This window comes from Mus caroli, unplaced genomic scaffold (assembly GCF_978045245.1).
Source record: "Mus caroli unplaced genomic scaffold, Mus_caroli_1 scaffold_1, whole genome shotgun sequence".
NCBI lineage: Eukaryota > Metazoa > Chordata > Mammalia > Rodentia > Muridae > Mus > Mus caroli.
This window is the reverse complement of record NW_028227256.1, coordinates 22,455,019-22,475,195: the sequence shown is the minus strand read 5'-3', so window position 1 is coordinate 22,475,195 and position 20,177 is coordinate 22,455,019. Positions and strand designations below refer to the sequence as shown.

The 20,177-nt window shown below is 37.3% G+C and overlaps 1 protein-coding gene across 2 annotated transcripts in view; it reads left to right on the top strand.

Moving 5' to 3' along the window:
• The window catches only part of Adgrb3 (adhesion G protein-coupled receptor B3), a 737,533-nt gene that overhangs the window by 403,891 nt on the left and 313,465 nt on the right, over positions 1 to 20,177 (top strand). For both annotated transcript variants that reach the window (XM_029468446.2, XM_021163961.3), the window contains exon 15: positions 1,259 to 1,361. In XM_029468446.2, the coding sequence (XP_029324306.1) occupies positions 1,259 to 1,361 (103 nt within the window). The remainder of the gene's footprint in view (positions 1 to 1,258; positions 1,362 to 20,177) is intronic.

Sequence of the window (20,177 nt, the reverse complement as noted above, 5' to 3'; positions counted from 1 at the left end):
GGCCAACAAGTCCATCTTCTGCTACATATGCAGCTAGAGACATGAGCTCTGGGGGTACCGGTTAGTTCATATTGTTGTTCCACCTATAGGGCTGCAGATCCCTTCAGCTCCTTGGGTACTTTCTCTAGCTCCTCCATTGGAGGCCCTGTGTTCCATCCACTTCTGTATTGTGAGGCACTGGCATAGCCTCACAAGAGAAAGCTATATCAGGGTCCTTTCAGCAAAATCTTGCTGGCATATTCAATAGTGTCTACATTTGGTGGCTGATTATAGGATGGATCCCCAGGTGAGGCAATCTCTGGATAGTACACCCTTTCATCTCAGCTCCAAACTCACTTGATATGCCCTCACTGATAAGTGGATATTAGCTCAGAAACTTAGGATACCCAAGATACAATTTGCAAAACAGAAGAAAATCAAGAAGAAGGAAGACCAACACGTGGATACTTCATTTCTCCTTAGAATAGGGAACAAAATACCCATGGAAGGACTTACAGACACATTATTATTTCAAACCATCAATGAAACATAAATACATTTATTTTTTCAAAATATTGAAGACTGTCAATTTTAAAAACTTATAAAGAATGAGTAATCTATACCATTTAAATTGTTTAGATAAAATCTATACACTATTTATTTAATTATATGTTTACGTTTCTTGACAATTTTCCAATTATGTATATGATTGCATAGAGTGTTTTTGTGAGTGAGTGTCCCCTAGAAAAGTCTTCCAGGAGAGACATGTTTTACAGATCGCAAACATTGCATTAAAAATTCTGCATGCTTTCATCTTATATCATATGCCAATTTTTCGTCACACAGTTTGGGGAAGTTAAAAAAAAAAGCCAAGACAGCACTTGGCAAGAAGAATATTTGGTCTTCTGGAGAATAATGCTGTGAGGTCTTCCTTGAGATAAACGAATTATACTCATTCAGAGATTGCCTGACATTTCAATTCATGGTCTATTCCTTCCTGTGAGTGAATTGGACTTAGGGACTTGGAAACTTGCCAGTGTTGTTGCTTTCCTCTTGTCTGCATATAACATGATTAAATGCCTTGAGTTCTTCCCAGAACTCCTCCTCTCTGAGAAGGCTTGTTCAGAAGAGTAAATTGTATCTTTTGGTGAATACTATGCCTATGTCTGTGCTTCTACTGGGGATGTCTTACTTACTGACATCTCCACAGATACAGAGCAGCATGAATCAAAGTTTGTATCAATGATTTCACCTTTTAATCCTTATTATTCTGTTTCAGAAATTACACTGTCGTCAATTCTAAAGTCATCGTGGTCACAATCAGGCCTGAACCTAAAACAACTGACTCATTTTTGGAGATAGAGCTAGCTCACCTGGCAAATGTAAGTCTTATGCAATTTACACTGTACTGCTTAAAGATTTACCCTTAAATTTATGATCATTATTTTAATCTTTGAAATTACAATACATTTTCATAGTTTTATAATCACATATTATTTTGTTGGTTATGAACATGTATGGAAGCCGACAGCCATATCCTTCTATGCTTTTATTCATGACAAAACTGTTCAATTTATCCAAGAGGATAATTGGTAAATTGATCATGTATCTGCATTCATGTTTACTAAATGCTTGTTACATCCTTGGAAACAAAATGCAAATAAGAATTTATCCTGCTATGAGGTAGGAAAAAAATAATATGGATTTAAAATTAATTTGCAGTCAAGTCTATGAAAATTACTTCCAAAGAGAGGGATTAACTTCCAAAAGAGTAGCATGTTTTAATACAGAATGTCGTAAAACTAGAGAGAAGCCTTGGTGGTTTACAGCATTGGCTGAGCTCCCAGAGGATTTCTTTTATTTATTTATTTATTCATTTATTTATTTATTTATTTATTTATTTATTTATTTAATTTTTTGTTTGTTTGGTTGGTTGGTTGGGTTTTTTGTTTGTTTGTTTGTTTGTTTGTTTTATGAGACAGGGTTTCTCTGTATAGCCCTGGCTGTCCTGGAACTCACTCTGTAGACCAAGCTGGCCTCGAACTCAGAAATCCGCCTGCCTCTGCCTCCCAAGTGCTGGGATTAAAGGCATGCACCACCACTCCCAGCTATTCCCAGAGGATTTCGATTAGATTTCAAGCACTATAAGGTCACTCACAACAGTAAGTAACTCAAGTTTCAGTCCACCTTGGCCACAAGGAATCCATACGGTGTACAAACATATACACAGTCAAAACACCCGTAAATGTAAAGTAAAAACTTTAAAACTGGTTCAATCTATAGTGTGACATGGAAAAGCACTAGTACTTTTACTTTTAGTTTTAACACACTTACCCTTACTTAGCATAAGGAATTGTTAAAATTCCCCAGGGGCTCTTGCAGCCTGAAATGCCCAGGCCAGACTGGCAGGACTCTTTCCCTATAGCAACCCAGCTCCAGCTGAGTCTTGCTACTGTGTCTTATTCACTCTGTTAAAATGGAAAATTACTTCCTGCACCTTTTACATTTAATTAAATAATTAAATCGTTAATGTATTAGGGCAAGGAAGGTGATTCCTATCAAGACCCTCCTTATGATGCTATTTCCGGTCTTGTATTTTAAAAAAGTGCCAGCTCAAATATGCATGTATTTTTTTTAAACTTTCTCTTGCAATGTTTATATGATGTCAACGTTTGTATTAAAGAAAACAAAAAAAGTAAGGGCTGGGAGATAGCTTAGTGGTTAAAAGCAATGGTTGCTCTTCCTGAGGTCCTGTGTTCATTTCCCAGCACCTCCACAGTGGCTCATGTTTGTCATAGTATATAATTCCCTCTTCTTGTGTGTATGAAGACAGAGCTTTCACATGCATAAAACAAATAAATCGTAGAAATTAAATGAGTGAATAAGGAAAAAGGAAAAAGTGATCGAGTTGGTTTCTCAAGTTCATGTCGATAGTGAAAAAGATAGCTTTCATCCACATCCCTTGGGCTACAAAACTCACATGTTTCTGCTACTGCGTAATTTCTGCTTTCCCCAGAAATTAGCCTTAGTCTTAGAGAAAGCGATACTCATCCTCCTGTGAACTACATTTTCATAAGGTGCCGCGGGCTTCGAGACTGTTTTATGAAACTGCAAATCTTTCTGCAGTGACTCTTCAATATTATAATTAATATTTAAACTATTAGATCTTTGCTGCTCTTGACAACATGTGAGCAAGCTGATGATTTATTCTCAGTATGTACTCCCTTGTTGCCTTACTGAAAATGGGTGGAGGACAAATTTGCTTCTCAATCAGAAACTTATTTATTCCTGGGTTCAAGGTTCTCTGAGAGTTAGCTCTTCTTTTAATTGTTGTTATAGTTTCGTGTGAACATGTCTGTGCAATTACAGGAAGTAGCTTAAAGCAGTGAGCGATGTTATTTGCAGTACTATTCTGGACTGCCGAATAAGTAGTACAGAAGGAGGTTGTGTACCTTGCTTCGTATGTAAAGGTTCCTAAAGAAATCTATTCTTTTCTTTTTTTTAAGATATTTTCTTAATTTACATTTTAAATGTTATCGCCGTTCCTAGTTTCCCCTCCGAAAATCCCCTATTGCCTACCTCCTCCCCCTGCTCCCCAACCCAGCCACTCCCACTTCCTAGCCCTGGCATTCCCCTATACTGGGGCATAAAACCTTCACAGGACTAAGGGCCTCTCCTCCCATTGATGACCAACTAGGCCATCCTCTGCTACATATGCAGCTGGAGCCATGAGTCCCACCATGTGAATTTTGTTTGTTTGTTTGTTTGTTTGTTTTGGTTGGTGGTTTAGTCCCAGGGAACTCTGGGGTTACTGGTTATTTCATATTGTTGTTCCTCCTAGAGGGTTGCAAACCCCTGCAGCTCCTTGGGTACTTTTTCTAGCTCCTTCATTGGTGAACCTGTGCTCCATCCAATGGATAATTGTGAGCATCCACTTCTGTATTTGTCAAGCACTAGCAGAGCCTCTTAGGAGACAGTTATATCAGGCTCCTGTCAGCAAGCTCTTGTTGGCATCCACAATAGTGTCTAGTTTTGGTGGTTGTTTATGGGATGGATCCCCAGATGAGGCAGTCTCTAGCTGGCCATTCCTTTAGTCTCTGCTCCACTCCTGGGCATATATCCAGAAGATGTTCCAACTGGTAAGAAGGACACATGCTCCACTATGTTCATAGCAGCCTTATTTATAATAGACAGAAGCTGGAAAGAACTCAGATGTCCCTCAACAGAGGAATGGATACAGAAAATGTGGTACATTTACACAATGGAGTACTACTCAGCTATTAAAAACAATGAATTTATGAAATTCTTAGGCAAATGGATGGATCTGGAGGGTATCATCCTGAGTGAGGTAACCCAATCACAAAAGAACACACATGATAGGCACTCCCTGATAAGTGGATGTTAGCCCAGAGGCTCAGGATACCCAAGATACAATTTGCAAACCACATCAAACTCAAGAAGAAGGAAGACCAAAGTGTGGAAACTTCGCTCCTTCTTAGAATGGGGAACAAAATACCCATAGAAGGAGTTACAGAAAGAAATCTATTCTGATAAACTGAAAAAGAAGAACTGCAAAACCAGTTTCAGTGAAACTGTCTTTATTATTTACTTTCCTCGTCCCTATGAACAAGCACATCATGTAACAATTTCAGTGAGGAACGATTTAGTTTTCCTCCTGGCTTTAGAGGGTTTCTGCCACATGATTGCCCGTGTGAATACTGTTGGAGTGGTGTTAGAGTCAAAACTACTGTCCCTTCTTAGTGGGGAGGAAGCTGAAAGAGAAACCAGATGCCATTCATAACTTTTCAGAGGCACACCACTCATTGACCCACTTCTTTATCCGAGGACTCACCTCTTGAAGGTTCCACAGTCTCCCATCAGCTAACCTATGTATTGACAAATGAGCTTGTGATCCACATTTCATATTCAAATCATAACACAGTCTTATAATTTTACTAAAGCTTTTTAGCCATGAAGATGTTTATTATTTGTGTCAAACTTTCCTGGAAATATAATTTTGTTGGTTGATGTTTTTTTAAAATAAGATAAACCATACATAAAAAATAATTGTCTATGTGTGAGAAACAGAGTAGACGGTATACAGTGTTTATTATGCACCAACTAGATGCTGTAATCATATGAACATTAGCATAGAAGTATGTTATGACAATGATCGTAAATCATTTAGAATTAATTCAGTAAGTCTTTTTAAAAAATACTTTAAGTTACTGAATTGATCAGGCTCTGTTGCAGTAAATCTCCAATCCAAATATGCTCCAGCAATGAAAACACGACTCCATTAATATGTATATATGCTGTGCTAGATTGGGCAGATCTCCACTACACTACCATCTTCACATCTATGAAAACCCTTAGAACTTCTTCCTCTTCCTCTGTGTCCCCTCTTTCTCCCATTTTCTCCTTCTTGTCTCTCTTTACCTTCCTCTCCACCTTCTATTTTATCTGCTCAATCATCAGCTCTCCTTTATTTTACAAATTAAGGTGGAAACCAGGTTTACAGGAAATCAGCTGAGTGCTAACTCAGTCCTTGTTCACAAACACTCACAGGAGAACAGAATTAACATCAAATATAATTAGCTCCAGGGCTATCCACAAACAAGGCTCCACCCACAAATTTTTTACATTGCCAAATATCCATATTGAAGGAAATGTAAAGAAATATATTGAACAAATGAGGCGAGGAGAGAAGAGAAGGCTGTAAGTCTTACATAATAAAACTGGGGAGGGGGTCATGCCTGAATTCATATCCTGTTGATCTACAGTTTTGATGAGATCCTGCTTTCAAACATGATGCTAACTAGCATCTATGGATGGGTTTCTCTCTGGACTGTCCTGTATTTTCTTCACTTAAATGTGCATCACATTGTTTGTGCAGTATCTATAGCCGTTTAGTGTTACTGCTTTGAATTTTTAACACTTATTACATTTACATTTATATTATCAACAAAATTTGATTTTGAAAGCCATTTTATTCTTTACTGAAGGAAAGAATATTTGACTGATTTAGAGAATACCTTGATATTTATTGCCAGTCATATACTGGCATTTCATACACTGATATTAGATTGCTTCTGTTAAGGAGATAATAATATAACCTAAGCTGAAATAGTGAAATCTCAGCTAGAATATAACGAAATGCATTTTAATATGAACACTGAAACAAAAATAAACTAAAGCTTCATCACTTTATACATGCGTCTGCATATCCATTGAGTTCCTTTGCAATTGAGCTCCTTTGGATATAAGAAACATGTAATGACAAATCTGTCTATATTTACCTGTTTTCTTATAGCAAAAGTATCTTCTGCACTTCTCTGAGCTCAGCAAAAAGTAACAACTTGCAAATGGCACATGCTTCCTATGTCATGTGAATAAAACAGAAAGATGGGAATTAAAAGTTATAGTGAGTCTAGAGAAGAAGCCCATTAACATTTTGTAAATGAAATCTGTCCTTTTAAACAGCTTTTTCACAGATAGCATTTATAGTATATTAAATGTAATGAGGCCCTTGGGAACCCGCAGGACTAGGAAATAGAATATGGAACGGTGCCATTGCAAATGATATTTAGCAAAGTCAATCGCAGCTTTAACTAGCAAAGTCATTAATGAGCGGTACACCATTCTCAGTTCACTTTCTCGGTGCTAAAGCTAGAACTGTAGTTTCTGATGCTTAATGTTCAGACATAGCAATCACTTGCTTCTAAGTATCATCAGTGTTACATTCCCAGAAAAAAGGAATTTGTATTACAGATGACTGCTGTCATTTAGAATTTTTTCTATGTAAAATTTTTCATTCTTTGAGACGTTCGTAAAATTAATAAATGTGTTGAAAATAATTACTGAGGTTTAAATGAGGACAGTAGCTTGCTTCTGTGTATATGCACAAATACGTACCCATATACTCAATTTGAGTGATCTTTGAATGATAATATAGACCTATTGTGCATATCCAAGATAGATGACACCCTCATTTGTAAAGATGAATTAGCAGATTATAATGTAAATGCATTGTGACTCTGTCATGTCTATCAAATTTGAAAGTCTGAAAGTTTCCTTTATTCATATAAAATATAGTTGTGTAATTCTTTCTGTTAATTTGGAAATATTGCCTAAATCGTACTCCTTTGCAATCTAATTTTAAAAATAATACAAAGAAAAACAAACAACAAACTAAACAAACAAAAACATCAAAAGAAACATACTTTCTTTCAAGATTGAGAGGCACAATGGGAATTATCTGTAGTTCCTAAAGTAGCTATATGTGAGAGTTATCATGAGAATTTGGACTTGTGTGTTTTACGTCCTTTGCCATATTCTTTTTTTTTTAATTAGTTTTTTTTATTTACATTTCAAATGTTAACCCCTTTCCTGGTTTCTCCTCTGAAAATCCCCTATCCCCACCCGCCTCCCACCTACTCACCAACCCACCCACTCCTGCTTCCTGGCCCCTACACTGGGGCATAGAGCCTTCACAGGACCAAGGGCCTCTCCTCCCATTGATAACCAACTATGCCATCCTCATCTACATATGCAGCTAGAGCCATGAGTCCCACTATGTGTTTTCTTTGATTGGTGGTTTAGTTCCAGGGAACTCTGGGGGTAGTGGTTAGTTCATATTGTTGCTCCTCCTAGAGGGCTGCAAACCCCTTCAGCTCCTTGGGCACTTTCTCTAACTCCTTCATTGGGGACCCTGTGCTCTGTCTAATGGATGACTGTGAGCATACACTTCTGTACTAGTCAGGCACTGGAAGAGTCCCTCAGGAGACAGCTATATCTGTCTCCTGTCAGCAAGCTCTTGTTGTTATATGCAATAATGTCTGGGTTTGGTAGTTGTTTATGGGATGAACACCCAGGTGGGGCAGTTTCTGGATGGTCATGCCTTCAGTCTCTGCTCTGAACTTTGTCTCTGTAACTCCTTCCATGTTTATTTTGTTCTCCCTTCTAAGAAGAATCGAAGTGTCCACACTTTGGTCTTCCTTCTTCTTGAGTTTGATGTGTGTTCTGCAAATTGTATCTTGGGTATTCTGAGCTTCTGGGCTAATATCCACTTATCAGTGAGTGCATATCAGGTGTGTTCTTTTGTGATTGGGTTACCTCACTCAGGATGATACCCTCCAGATCCATCCATTTGCTTATTTCCATTGTGCAAATATTCTTATGTGACAACTCACCAAGCTAACAAATGATAAAATTTGACATAAGAGTATGAGTGAAAATTGATGATAAACCACATCATTTTTAAACATCACAGTAGGAAATATGGTGGAAATGTTCAGTGCTTTTTGCCATCAATCAGCATAAGAAACAATACAATTTGATTCCTGCATGAATCAGTATTTCATGAGTATCAAAAACAATAAAGTATTGAAAATCATTTCCTAAAGCTGATGCTGCACTCTGTGGATCCATGATTTTCACAAGCTGTACTTTTTCAATTGTTGTTCTATCCTAACTTTTGTCTATTTGGAAGCAATTTCTATTATTTTGCCTGCTTAAAGCTCTTGCTAATTATTTTCCTGGAGCATCTTGAAATGCTAACTAGACACACAGACAGATGTTCTGCCAACAGCTAAATGTGATATGAGAGTTGTTCTCTGGTTACTTCTCTGGTTATATTCTCAATTGCTCAACATGAGTTAGGATCCTCATATTTCTTGGCTTATTTTATCTCCAGCATCTATTTGATATTTTCCAAAAATATTTTAGAATAATTGTCCTATTGTTGAAGCAAAGATCAGTAATTTTTTTCAGTGAAGAAGCAGAGAGTAAATATTTCATACATGGAAACCTAATTATTTTTGTCATATGTACTCAATTATGCTATCATATTTTGAAATCATCCACAAAAATATATAGATATTTATATAGAGATATATAAATAAAATTTATAAATAGATATGCTGCTATCCTGGCAAAATTTTATTTATAAAAATGGCTAGTAGGCCAGATTTACCATCTGTGTGGTAAGAAGAATAAAGGACATTTTAAAATCTCCAGCCCCTACTCTCCTAAAGACTATGAGTCTGTTATATTACCTGTCAAATGGGATATTTGCATGCATGTATATCCAAAAATGTGTGTTAAATATTACATGTGTGGTACATGTATGTTCATCGTGGAGGCTGTAATGTGATTAATGGTAAGACTGGGGGATTTTTACAGATCTTCTAAATAGGTAGAGTTTAATTAAATGACCTATTGAATATAAAGAACTTGCCCAAGCTATAGCTGGAGAAAGCAATTTAAGAATATGTCAGCTTATCACTGTTAGCATTGAAGGTGAAGGAGACATGCTACAGTCCAATGAATGTAGGCTCAAGTTAATAACTATCCTTGGTTGCTACCATGAAGTGTGACATCAGTTCTACAACTGAAAGAAATTATGGGCAGACTCATCCACATCCTTTAGAAAGGACTGTAGGCCTACCAGCACTTTGACTTCAACCATGTACATCCTTAAGCAGAACCCTGTTCTGATTGGGTTTTGTCAATTTGACACAAGTTAGAGTTATTTGGGAAGAGGGACCTTAATGAAGACAATGCCTCCATCAGATTGTCTCCAGGCAAGATTCAGTATTTTCTTGATTAATGATTGATGTGGGAGGGCCCGGCTCAGTGAGGATGGTCCACCCCTAAACAGGTGATACTGGGTTGTATACAAAAGCAGGGTGATCAAGCCATGAAGAGCAAGTCAGTAAGTCGTGTTCCACCATAGCCTGTGCTCAGTTCCTGTATCTAAATCCCTACACCCAGTTCTTTCTCTGACTTTCTTCATGAGGAACTGTAACCCTCGAGATGAAATAAACTCTCTCTTCCACAAGATGCTTTTATTCATGGTGTTTATCATACTAATAGAAACGAAACTAATAAAACAAACAAGCAAAAAACTAACAGAATGTTCTAGACTTTTGGCCTCCAGAAACTGTGACATTCTAAATCTGTGTTGTTCTGAGATGCTCCACTTGTGTTAATTTGTTACCACAGCAGTAGAAAGCTAAAAGAGCCTGCATTGGAGTTATCCCCTCAAACAGTTATAATGTGAAGGTGGTGATTATTACACATTGAGACTAGCATTAAGAATGAACTAGCCTTAAGCACACTATGTTTTTGTACGAAAATCACCTGCCTAGTAGAGTATATCTGGCCTGGACTACTATGTTAGCACGGTAAACACATGATAAAAGCAATCATTGGCAGGGAGAATGGTCAATGTAAGATGGTGGTGGGATAATAAAGACAACAAAAGGATGTTTTGGGAAAACACCACCTAGACAGCAAGAGGTGGCATGCACCAGATGCTAGATGAAGAGCAAGCCTGAAATCTGTAGTTAGGTTACAACCCCAAAGCAACTTAGCACAACTTCTCTGAGGGCAGTGTAGATGATAGCTGTGTGGGTCACCTCTGCTGGTCTAATCTCTGCTACAATCTCATGTCATTCTTGCTAAGACATATATTCTTGAATATAAGCAGAAATAAACCTAGGCTAATCTACCTAGGTGTTTGTTTACCTATTTAAGTTACATGATTTTTTAAATGATAGGAAATACATAGACTGTTTAAACCCGAGAAGACCCTTTGTTTGCTGAAAGACTTAATAAAATGTACTCAGTTATTACTGTGAACGATGGAATCACCTGTGGGCAAGAAACTCTAAGATATATGTATGGAGATAATGAATTTATTTTAAGGCTACACATAAAAAGTTATGACTATAGATCTACATTTTACTGCTTCCCATGTAACAAACCATATTCATGAGGAAATAATGAACCGTCAGGTTAATGACATCTCTCTGAACTTAGAAAAGAAATCTGTTATTCTATGTAAACTCCATCATCTGTTAAATATGTGCAGTGTAAACATGCAACAAAAGCTACATCAAATTTATACTCTTTCCAGTTAAATAGCCACCCCCATACCGAGAAGAATGATGTAAATCAAAGACGGCTGGTCTTGATTGGCAAAGAGTGCACTTCTCTCTCTCTTTTTTTTCTTTTTCTTTTTCTTCTTTTTCTTTCTTTCTTTCTTTCTTTTTTTTTTTTTTTTTGCACTTCTCATTGCACTTGGCCTTTGTATCACTTGCACAGCCCTCTCTTTTTCATCCCTTTGGTTTAACTGGTCTTCCATATGATGCTTTCAATAGAAACCTCCTAAGTCTATGGAAATATTCTGAGTCTTCGAAGTTCTATGAATAAAAATATAGCATTATAATTTATATGATAATGAGGCTTTTAAGATTCTAAATAAATGGCAAATTCCTTCTGTCACAGAAAGAGAGAGACAGAGAGAGATACACAGAGATACAGAGACAGATACAGAGACAGAGACAGAGACAGAGAGAGAGAGTGTGTTAAACCTGAATTTCACTTTATAATATCACTAAAATCCAATGATATGGAGTATTACTTACCATCGCCTGGAGAACAGGTTGAGAATATTCAATCTATTCACTTTAGTTGAACTATATATTTTTTCTAATTAAAGTATAATCACATGCCCTGCTCTTCCTATGTCACTCCACCCCACTCAAACTTAGTCCAAATTGACAGTCACCTCTTCTTTTACTACCACTTTCCACATGTACATATAAACAAATAAATACATAAATTCACCATTCAATGTCCACAAGGAATAGCCAATAAGGAGTCTTATCTCTGGGGAAGACTAATTCTCCCTTGCATTCGTTCATCTATAAGTAGAGTCCTGGGAGACTTTCCTCATCTACATTGGGATGTCAGTTCTCACTAGAATTATTCAGTTGTTGCTTAAGCAATGATATTATTAAGATTTCATGATTGTAGCTTCCCTGTCGTAGCTAGAAATTATAGACTTCCTACTCCTCTGGCTCTTAGAATCTTTTTTTCTCCTCTTCAGAGGTTTTTCATGAGGGTTAGGTGTAGGAGTTACACTGATGGGAGATGAGAGCTGCATTTCTCTTTGTCTATACTGATAAGAATATAGAATGAAGTTAGGAATTATATTACTTTAAGAAAGTAATGATAGTATGTTTTCCTCTTGAGTTCTCTGACCTCCAGCAACAGGAAGCTGACTAAACTTTATTATACCTCTAGTGAGACTAAACTAATCAAATCTAGATTTGTGTGTGTGTGTGTGTGTGTTTATATGTGTGTGTGTTGTATATATGTATGTGTTGTATGTGTGTGTTTGTTGTGGCTGTGTGTGCTGTGGATATGTGCATGCTTAATTTGTCTTGTTATTTGATACTGAAGATTGAGCATAGATTCTTACACATTAAGTATGTTCTCTACCAGCTAAATTTTATTTAAGTTTTATTTTACATATAGACAATGAGGTAGAGATAGGACAGTGTAAGTTGAATAGCTTCTCTTGACAAGAACTCAGTGACCATGGCACCAGACAATGTAACAGAATTTATGTGGAGCATCTGACTTAGAACACTGGAAATGTTCAGGTAGTTAGGATGAAGTCACTGTCGTTTTCCATTGCGTCCCTTCTTTATGTCTTTAGCTATCTATGTCCACATTTGCATACTTGCATTGTTTCCACAGCAAGAGCTGTTTTGATTCAAGAAGATCTGAAACGTGTCAAGTTGTGCCATTTCTGATAGGTGATTTCCAGAAGCAAATGCAATTTATGTCTATGAACCCTTGGAAGTCTGAAAGAACACAGGGCTAACCTGGTTATAATTGGAGAACACAGACCCCTATTTGCTCATTTTTACTCATAGATTAGATAGATAGATAGATAGATAGATAGATAGATAGATAGATAGATACTTTTAAAACCATTCAAGAAAACATTCTCAGCCAGGTTTGGAAGAAGAGCAGTACACGAAGCTCTAAATGTCAGAATCTGCCTGAAGAAGAAAAATGGACAGGAGGGAGAGAGGAAGTCAAGTGCTTTGTGGTATAGATAAATCTGCCATCACACAAGGGGTTGATGAACTGAGTAAGAGAAAGAGCCTAATGAGTGTCAGGCACCCAGGCTCTGGGTTTGGCTAGTAGCGCCAAACAAGGGCGCTATAAAACGGGAGAAAAATAATGCTTTTGGAGTTAGAACTCCGAAACCACGCCATCATAGCAGTGAGGTTCTGCAAGTACCTGCAGTGAGAAAGGGCTTTCTGTGTGTACACGGTCACACTTCATCAGGAGACCATTATTTGCTAACATGCCTTCAGCAGTATCAGTTCTCCTGAAGGGTAATCCCTGACAATCTTCTGTAATCTTTTAATATTGGGGGCTACTTAGAATTTTATGTCTCCATCAGGGCCAAGTGGATGAATCAGATCTCATTCTTTTGAATAAAATGTGTATATTATTATTATTGTTGTTGTTGTTGTTTATTTTATTTTGTTATTGGAGACAGGGATTCTCTGTGTAGTTTTGACTGTCCTGGAACTCATGCTGTAGTCCAGGCTAACCTCAAACTTAAAGATTCTGTCTCTCAAGTGCTGGGATCATTCATGTGCATCACCGTTGCTGGCTAAATAGATTTTAAAAGTTAAAGAAATTCTAAATTTGTATAATAGTAATGATTTACAGGACAAAATAGCTTTCCCATGAGACCATTATTGGTCTCAACAAAACCCTGGTACCTCTATCCTTTCGAATGTTATTTTAAATCCTTAGGTGAGCATTGTTGATGCTTCTTCCTGCCTTGCCTATGGCATTATGAATTCTGAGATAAACGATTATGACACATCTTCCTTCATCAGTTAGTATGTTATCAGGGAAATGAGAGGAGGGGACCAAAACGTGAGGTCAGATCATCTTCAGGGGCCTGCAAGCCTGTTAACTGTCTGACTAGCTATCCACCAATACTTATTTATCTTTTCTTAATTTTTATTTTAGGGGTTATTTTAGTAGAATTAAATTATATTTCTGAAACTAAAATAAACCTGGACCTTCAAATGGCATTCTTCTTGTTTCTATAAAACTAAATTTACTGGTTCATTAATTTTAGAAGTAATAATAGCAAGGGCAATAAGATTGCTATCAACTTCTTAAATAGCCTTCCCCTGTTAAGTAGAGACAACCTTACTATGGAAAGAGAAAAATAGCCAGAAGAACTCGACACTTAACTTAGTTGTACATTTATTGGTTGCAAAATGATGGAATGTTACATGTGTATTATCAAAACTGATTAAATCATGCTAATTAACATATCTATTACCCCCAAAAGTTTCATTTAGACAGGAAAAAAAAAGAATTTCAGTGATATATTGCCCAGAATTTTGACTATAGTAAATTATAAAAAACTGTATGTCTTCAAATTGCTAGAGGAATAGATACCAAATTTGAAATGTCTCCATTTTACTTCTATTTTTTTTTTTTTTTTTTTTGGTTTTTCGAGACAGGGTTTCTCTGTGTAGCCCTGGCTGTCCTGGCACTCACTTCGTAGACCAGGCTGGCCTTGAACTCAGAAATCCGCCTGCCTCTGCCTCCCGAGTGCTGGGATTAAAGGCATGCGCCACCATTTTACTTCTTAATGTGGAACAATTGGAGGGTGGATGGGGGGAATAAAATATGGAGCGTAAAAAATAAATTAATTAAAAAATTATTATTATGCAGGGATATGCCATGGCACGTGTGTGGAGATCAGAGATCAAATATTTGGAGACAGGTCTTTCCATATTTACCTGTGTTCTTAAGAAAAGGTTATAAAAAGATGGGTTCTTTATTTCACATGTACATGTTTTTCATGTCATTTGCCCAGTGTGGGCTTTCTTATAGAGCTTCTACATACAACTTCATAATCACATGCGTTATCAGCATCTAAAAACTACGCCCTGCTCCCGTGTTAGCTTTTAGTAATACAGAGTGTCTCAGGTTACCTTCAAACACTCCAGAGTGCCTCAGCATCTGAGCCAGTGTCCCCAACCAGTTCCAGCCAGCCTTGGTGCTTGCTCAGAAGGGAGGGAATAAGGCTCCAGCTGTTCTTTTTGCCAATAGATTTTTTTCCTCACATCCTAATTTTGTAGGGTTTGTGTTAGGCTTCCCTGACCCCTTCCTCTGGCCTCATCTACACCCTTGAGAGTTAGATGTACTTAAAGGATTACATTAGGGGGAAAGAATCCAATTATGAATACCACTGTAGAACCATTTCACTGTATAAGAGGATGTCAAGTCCTCTGTACACAGGAAGAGAAAGAGAGAATAAAATCAAATGAGACACATTGACCATGCTGATCGTGTGTTCTTCTGCAAGACAAATACATATTTTGGTTGGTGTTAAAACAGAGGGAAAATCTAAAAGGAAATAGTAAAGGCAATTTAAAGGAGAATGCAGAATGTCTGTCATAGTTGTCAGTGCTGCAGGGGTTGAGACATAGCTCCACTCCATCACCTCCATTAGCTGAAGTGTCTCCTTAATCTTTAGGGACCTTCATGCTGTTATAATTGGATCAGTAGCATCGTCCCAGAAAAGAATGTTTTAGCCAGTGTAAGGTAGAGTTAAGGTTTAATAAAAATTGAAATACAAGTAGGTAAGGAAGTGATAATGACACATGAGAGCATTTGGTGTGGGCTTCTCAGAGAATAGTCTCAGTTTATTAAAAGACATTTTAAATACTTCTTTTTCTTTTCTTTGTGTGTGTATGTGTGCACATGTATGTGCATACATGCTTGTATGTACATGTATGTATATGTGTATATGTGTGTATATGTTATGTGTGTGTGTGTGTGTGTGTGTGTGTGTGTGTGTGTGTGTGTGTTCCTAGTATGGACAAGAAAATAAAGTGTCTGGAAAGGAGCTATGGAAACTTTGTAATTAAGGTGGTTTTGAACTGCCTGGTGTGGGTGCTACAAGAGGTAATTTCTCTAACAGTTGACCCATGTTTCTAGCCGGACCAGTCAAAGACATTTTTGACATAATTTTGGGAAAAGGTATTAGGAGCAGGATGCTCAGATAAAGAACAGGGCCCTCGTGTGACTACTGTCTTCCAAGGGAAGAACAATAATTCAAATATTCTAGTGATGAACATATATAAGATTTAGGGAAACTGATGGATTTTGTTCTGTAATGGGTTTCTACAGAGTCCTTCATTCCTATACCAGAAGTCACTAAAGCGGTTTAGGATTTGTATTTTTTATAAAGGAAGTTTCCAGTGAGATTTCTGGTACACCTCAGTTTACACCTAGGAAACTAGAAAGGCCTCAAACAAATGTTAATTGTACTCGAGTTTGTGACTCTCAGGTGCTCTTAGGCTTCAACCAAACTCCAGATTACTAAACTACTTTCCATTCCCAACAGTCCTGTGATTTCCTCCATTTTTCCAACTTGTCTTGTAATTAGAAAATTTGAGACATATGCCTTTTTAAAAGGCTTAAAAGTGTGTAACCAAGAATTTTTAAGTTGATTTGAATTGTACCATTTCCATTGACAGAGACAGAATAATGTTTGTTTTGATAAGAAAAAAACTTGACAATAGCAATGTATATTTTCTAAACTTTTTCAAATGTATGCAGTCTCAGTGCATTTAACTGTCAATTATATATCCAGTTGGTAAATTAGTCTTTAGCCCATCTGTCGCTTGTACCTGACGACTTCAGTTAGTTAATGATTTAAAGCCAGCTTTTCTAGGTTCCTTCCCAGCTTGCTTATATTCTGCTTGTTCCTGTCATCACATTTTCTTTCTGCTTTCTGTAACTCTCGCCATTCCATCATTGATAATCTGACAGAAGAATCTGGAAATTATAACGAATAATTTACAAGTACATTCTTGGCAGAACCAGTCAGCCAGTTTGGAGGGGGGTGATGTTGTTGTCTTTAAGAGTTCTCTAGCCAAATGGATGGACCTGGAGAGCATCATCTTGAGTGAAGTAACACAATCACAAAAGAACTCACACAATATGTATTCATTGATAAGTGGATATTAGCCCAAAACTTAGAATACCCAAGATATAAGATACAATTTGCTAAACGCATGAAACTCAAGAAGAATGAAGACCAAAGTGTGGACACTGTGCACCTTCTTAGAATAGGGAACAAAACACCCAGGGAAGGAGTTACAGAGACAAAGTTCGTAGCTGTGATGAAAGGATGGACCATTTAGAGACTGCTGTATCCAGGGATCCATCCCATAATCAGCTTCTAAACGCTGACACCATTGCATACACTAGCAAGATTTTGCTGAAAGGACCCAAATATAGCTGTCTCTTGTGAGACGATGCTGGGGCCCAGCAAACACAGGAGTGGATGTTCACAGTCAGCTATTGGATGTATCACAGGGCTCCCAATGGAGAAGCTAGAGAAAGTAACCAAGGAGCTAAAGGGATCTGCAACCCTATTGTTGGAACAACATGATGTACTAACCAGAACCCCGGAGCTCTTGTCTCTAGCGGCATATGTATCGAAAGATGGCCTAGTCGGCCATCAATGGAAAGAGAGGCCCATTGAACTTGCAAACTTTATATGCCCCAATATAGGGGAATGCCAGGGCCCAAAGAATGGGAATGGGTGGGTAGGGAAGTGGGGGGCGCTATGGGGGACTTTTGGGATAGCATTGGAAATGTAATTGAGGAAAATATGTAATAAAAATATTAAAAATTAAAAAAAAAAAAAGAGAAAGTCAGCCAAACTATCTATGTTTGGTGAAATTGTCCTTTTAAATGAAGGGTAAATCATGACAGTCTCAATTTAAAAAATAAATGTCGATTTTGTTAATAGACCTTTCTAACAAAAAAAAAAAAGAGTTCTTTTGCTGTTGCTTTCTTCATGCTTTCCCCCTTATATCATATGTAATTGTGCCTACGTAAGTATTAAGATAACCGTGTTTGCTGCTCTCTGTACTTTCAAAACTTCTAATGTTTAATTACTGAACACGGTGTCTCAGTCTATGCAATGACAACTACACTCCATGATCTATCCAGAGTAGCATCTGCCTATTTTATATATGCCTAGTAGGACGGCACATTTCACACTGATGCTAATTCTCATTGGGTGGTATTAAAGTTTTGATAAGATGGGAAGTGAGAGATGCATGAAATAACATCTAAGAGTTATAAGGGTAGGAAAGACAGAGGATGAAACCAACTTTAGTGGGGAGGAAGAGGACAAAAAGTGTTCTCATCACGGGGGACCCCAATGGAGGAGTTAGTGGAAGGACTGAAGGAGCTGAAGGGAAATGCAACCACATAGGAAGAAAAACAGTTTCAACCAACTAGCTCCTTGCCTCCCAGTGCTCCCAGGGACTAAACAACCAACCAAAGAGTATAGATGGAGGGATCTATGGTTCCAGCTGCATACATAGCAGAGGATGACATGAGTGAGAGGGGAGCCCCTTGGTCCTGAGGAGAACTGATACCCAAGCATTGGATTAGGGAATGCTAGGACAGTAAGGCAGGAGTGGGTGGGTGGGTGGTGGCTAAGTATCCTCATAGAAGCATGGGGAAGGCAGGAGGGGATAGGGAGTTTGCAGAGGAAAAACAGAGAAAAAGAAGTGTTCTCATCTTCCTGTTTTTATGTAAAGATTGACCACTAAAAGGAAATGGATATCCAATGATTTAAAATTGGATTGCATTCATTTTCTAGTATTACTTTCTCTTGTTTTAACCAGTGATGAATTTAAATAATTTATAAATATCAGGCACTAAGGCTAAAGAGATGGGTCAGCAGTTTTTGCTTCCTGAAAGCACCTAGGTTCTAGTTCCAGAACCCAAATGGAGACTCACAACTCTTGGTAACTCCAGTTCCATAGGATCCAATGCCTGTGTCTGGCCTTTGCAGGACACACACACACACACACACACACACACACACACACAGTATACAAACATACATTCAGGCAAACCATTCATATCCATAACATTTTTTAAACCCAGGGTATAAAAAGCATCCTGTGGTATAGAAAGGTGTAACTTAATTCATAGCTAAAAGCATATTTTCACCTACACTTGGCTTAAATATTTATGAAATGTATACTTCCAAGTCCTCAACAAAATTGTGATAAACCAAGGATAATGAGCCCCTTGAAATGAAATATTAGATGGATACAGTATAACTGTGTGCTAGAACATTTTGGCTATTCTAGATTTGTCAGAAAATTAATAGATTCATGAATCTAAGGACAACCAGATTAGATCTGATAGAAGGAAAAATCAATGTAATACACCCTTTTAGCACCCTGTTAGGAATATGAAGATGTACTCCTGGCTTAGAAATGTGAGCAGGACCTATGCCCTCCATAAGACCTTCTCTGATTAGCACAGACTGTGTTTTATGCTCAGGAATATCTGCCTTGTGATATATGTATCTCTTCATGTGTTATAGAAACATTCCATAGGCATTGTATCTTATTCACCATCTATAGGACTGTAGCCATTTGGTATTTTGTTGTTGTTGTAGTTGTTGTTGTTGTTGTTTTCAGAAAAGGAAGCATATTTATGAAATACTAGGTAGTTCCTCAAAGCATAGTTTCTGGCTTGTTTTGTTTGATAAGAAGTAAGATGTCTTGAGTATGTTGTTTTAAGAGTAAAATTATGATATTGTTCATTATAGAGTTACTAACACATAGCTATTAAAATTGATAATAAATAAATGAGGCTTAGTGGATTTCATAAATTTTAGTGATACTGATTTTTGGTTCTAATTAAATTCACAAGTTGACCCAATAAATATCACTCATCCCTCAATGACTCGTTCCTAGACATTCTGGAAGTTCCTATAAACCCTGTAATTATAGACTTCAGGGCCTCATAAGTATACTTGGAAAACAAGCACAGAGTCCCATGGAGGAATTATACTTTTAAACTGTGTTGGCCTTTTCAGTATTTTTACCAATGACTTAGTTGGATAAGGACATAGTCATGTTTTTATTTTAATCCTGCAATGATTCAAAGCTTAGAAACAATAATGAAAGTGTTGGATGCCAAAAAAAATAAAAATTAAAATGCTCCCAATAAACTTCTGTGTGTAAGAAGCAATGTGAGTAACACCATTCCACCTTAGGAAGAGATTAAGCAACTAGCTGATATAATCTTTAATTTGAATTATTATAAACATGTTTTCTAAATTGGAAAAGAAATAGTACCACTTTGCTATGCACAGATTGGACTCAAGTGAGTGATTTCACTAAATGGACTTTTAAGATGTGTTTCAGGAAGTGTGTATCATGAAGAATAAGAGAACATTAAACCACAGGATATATTTAATGGATAAGTAACACCTTGGGAGCATGATAGAACTTTTAAATATG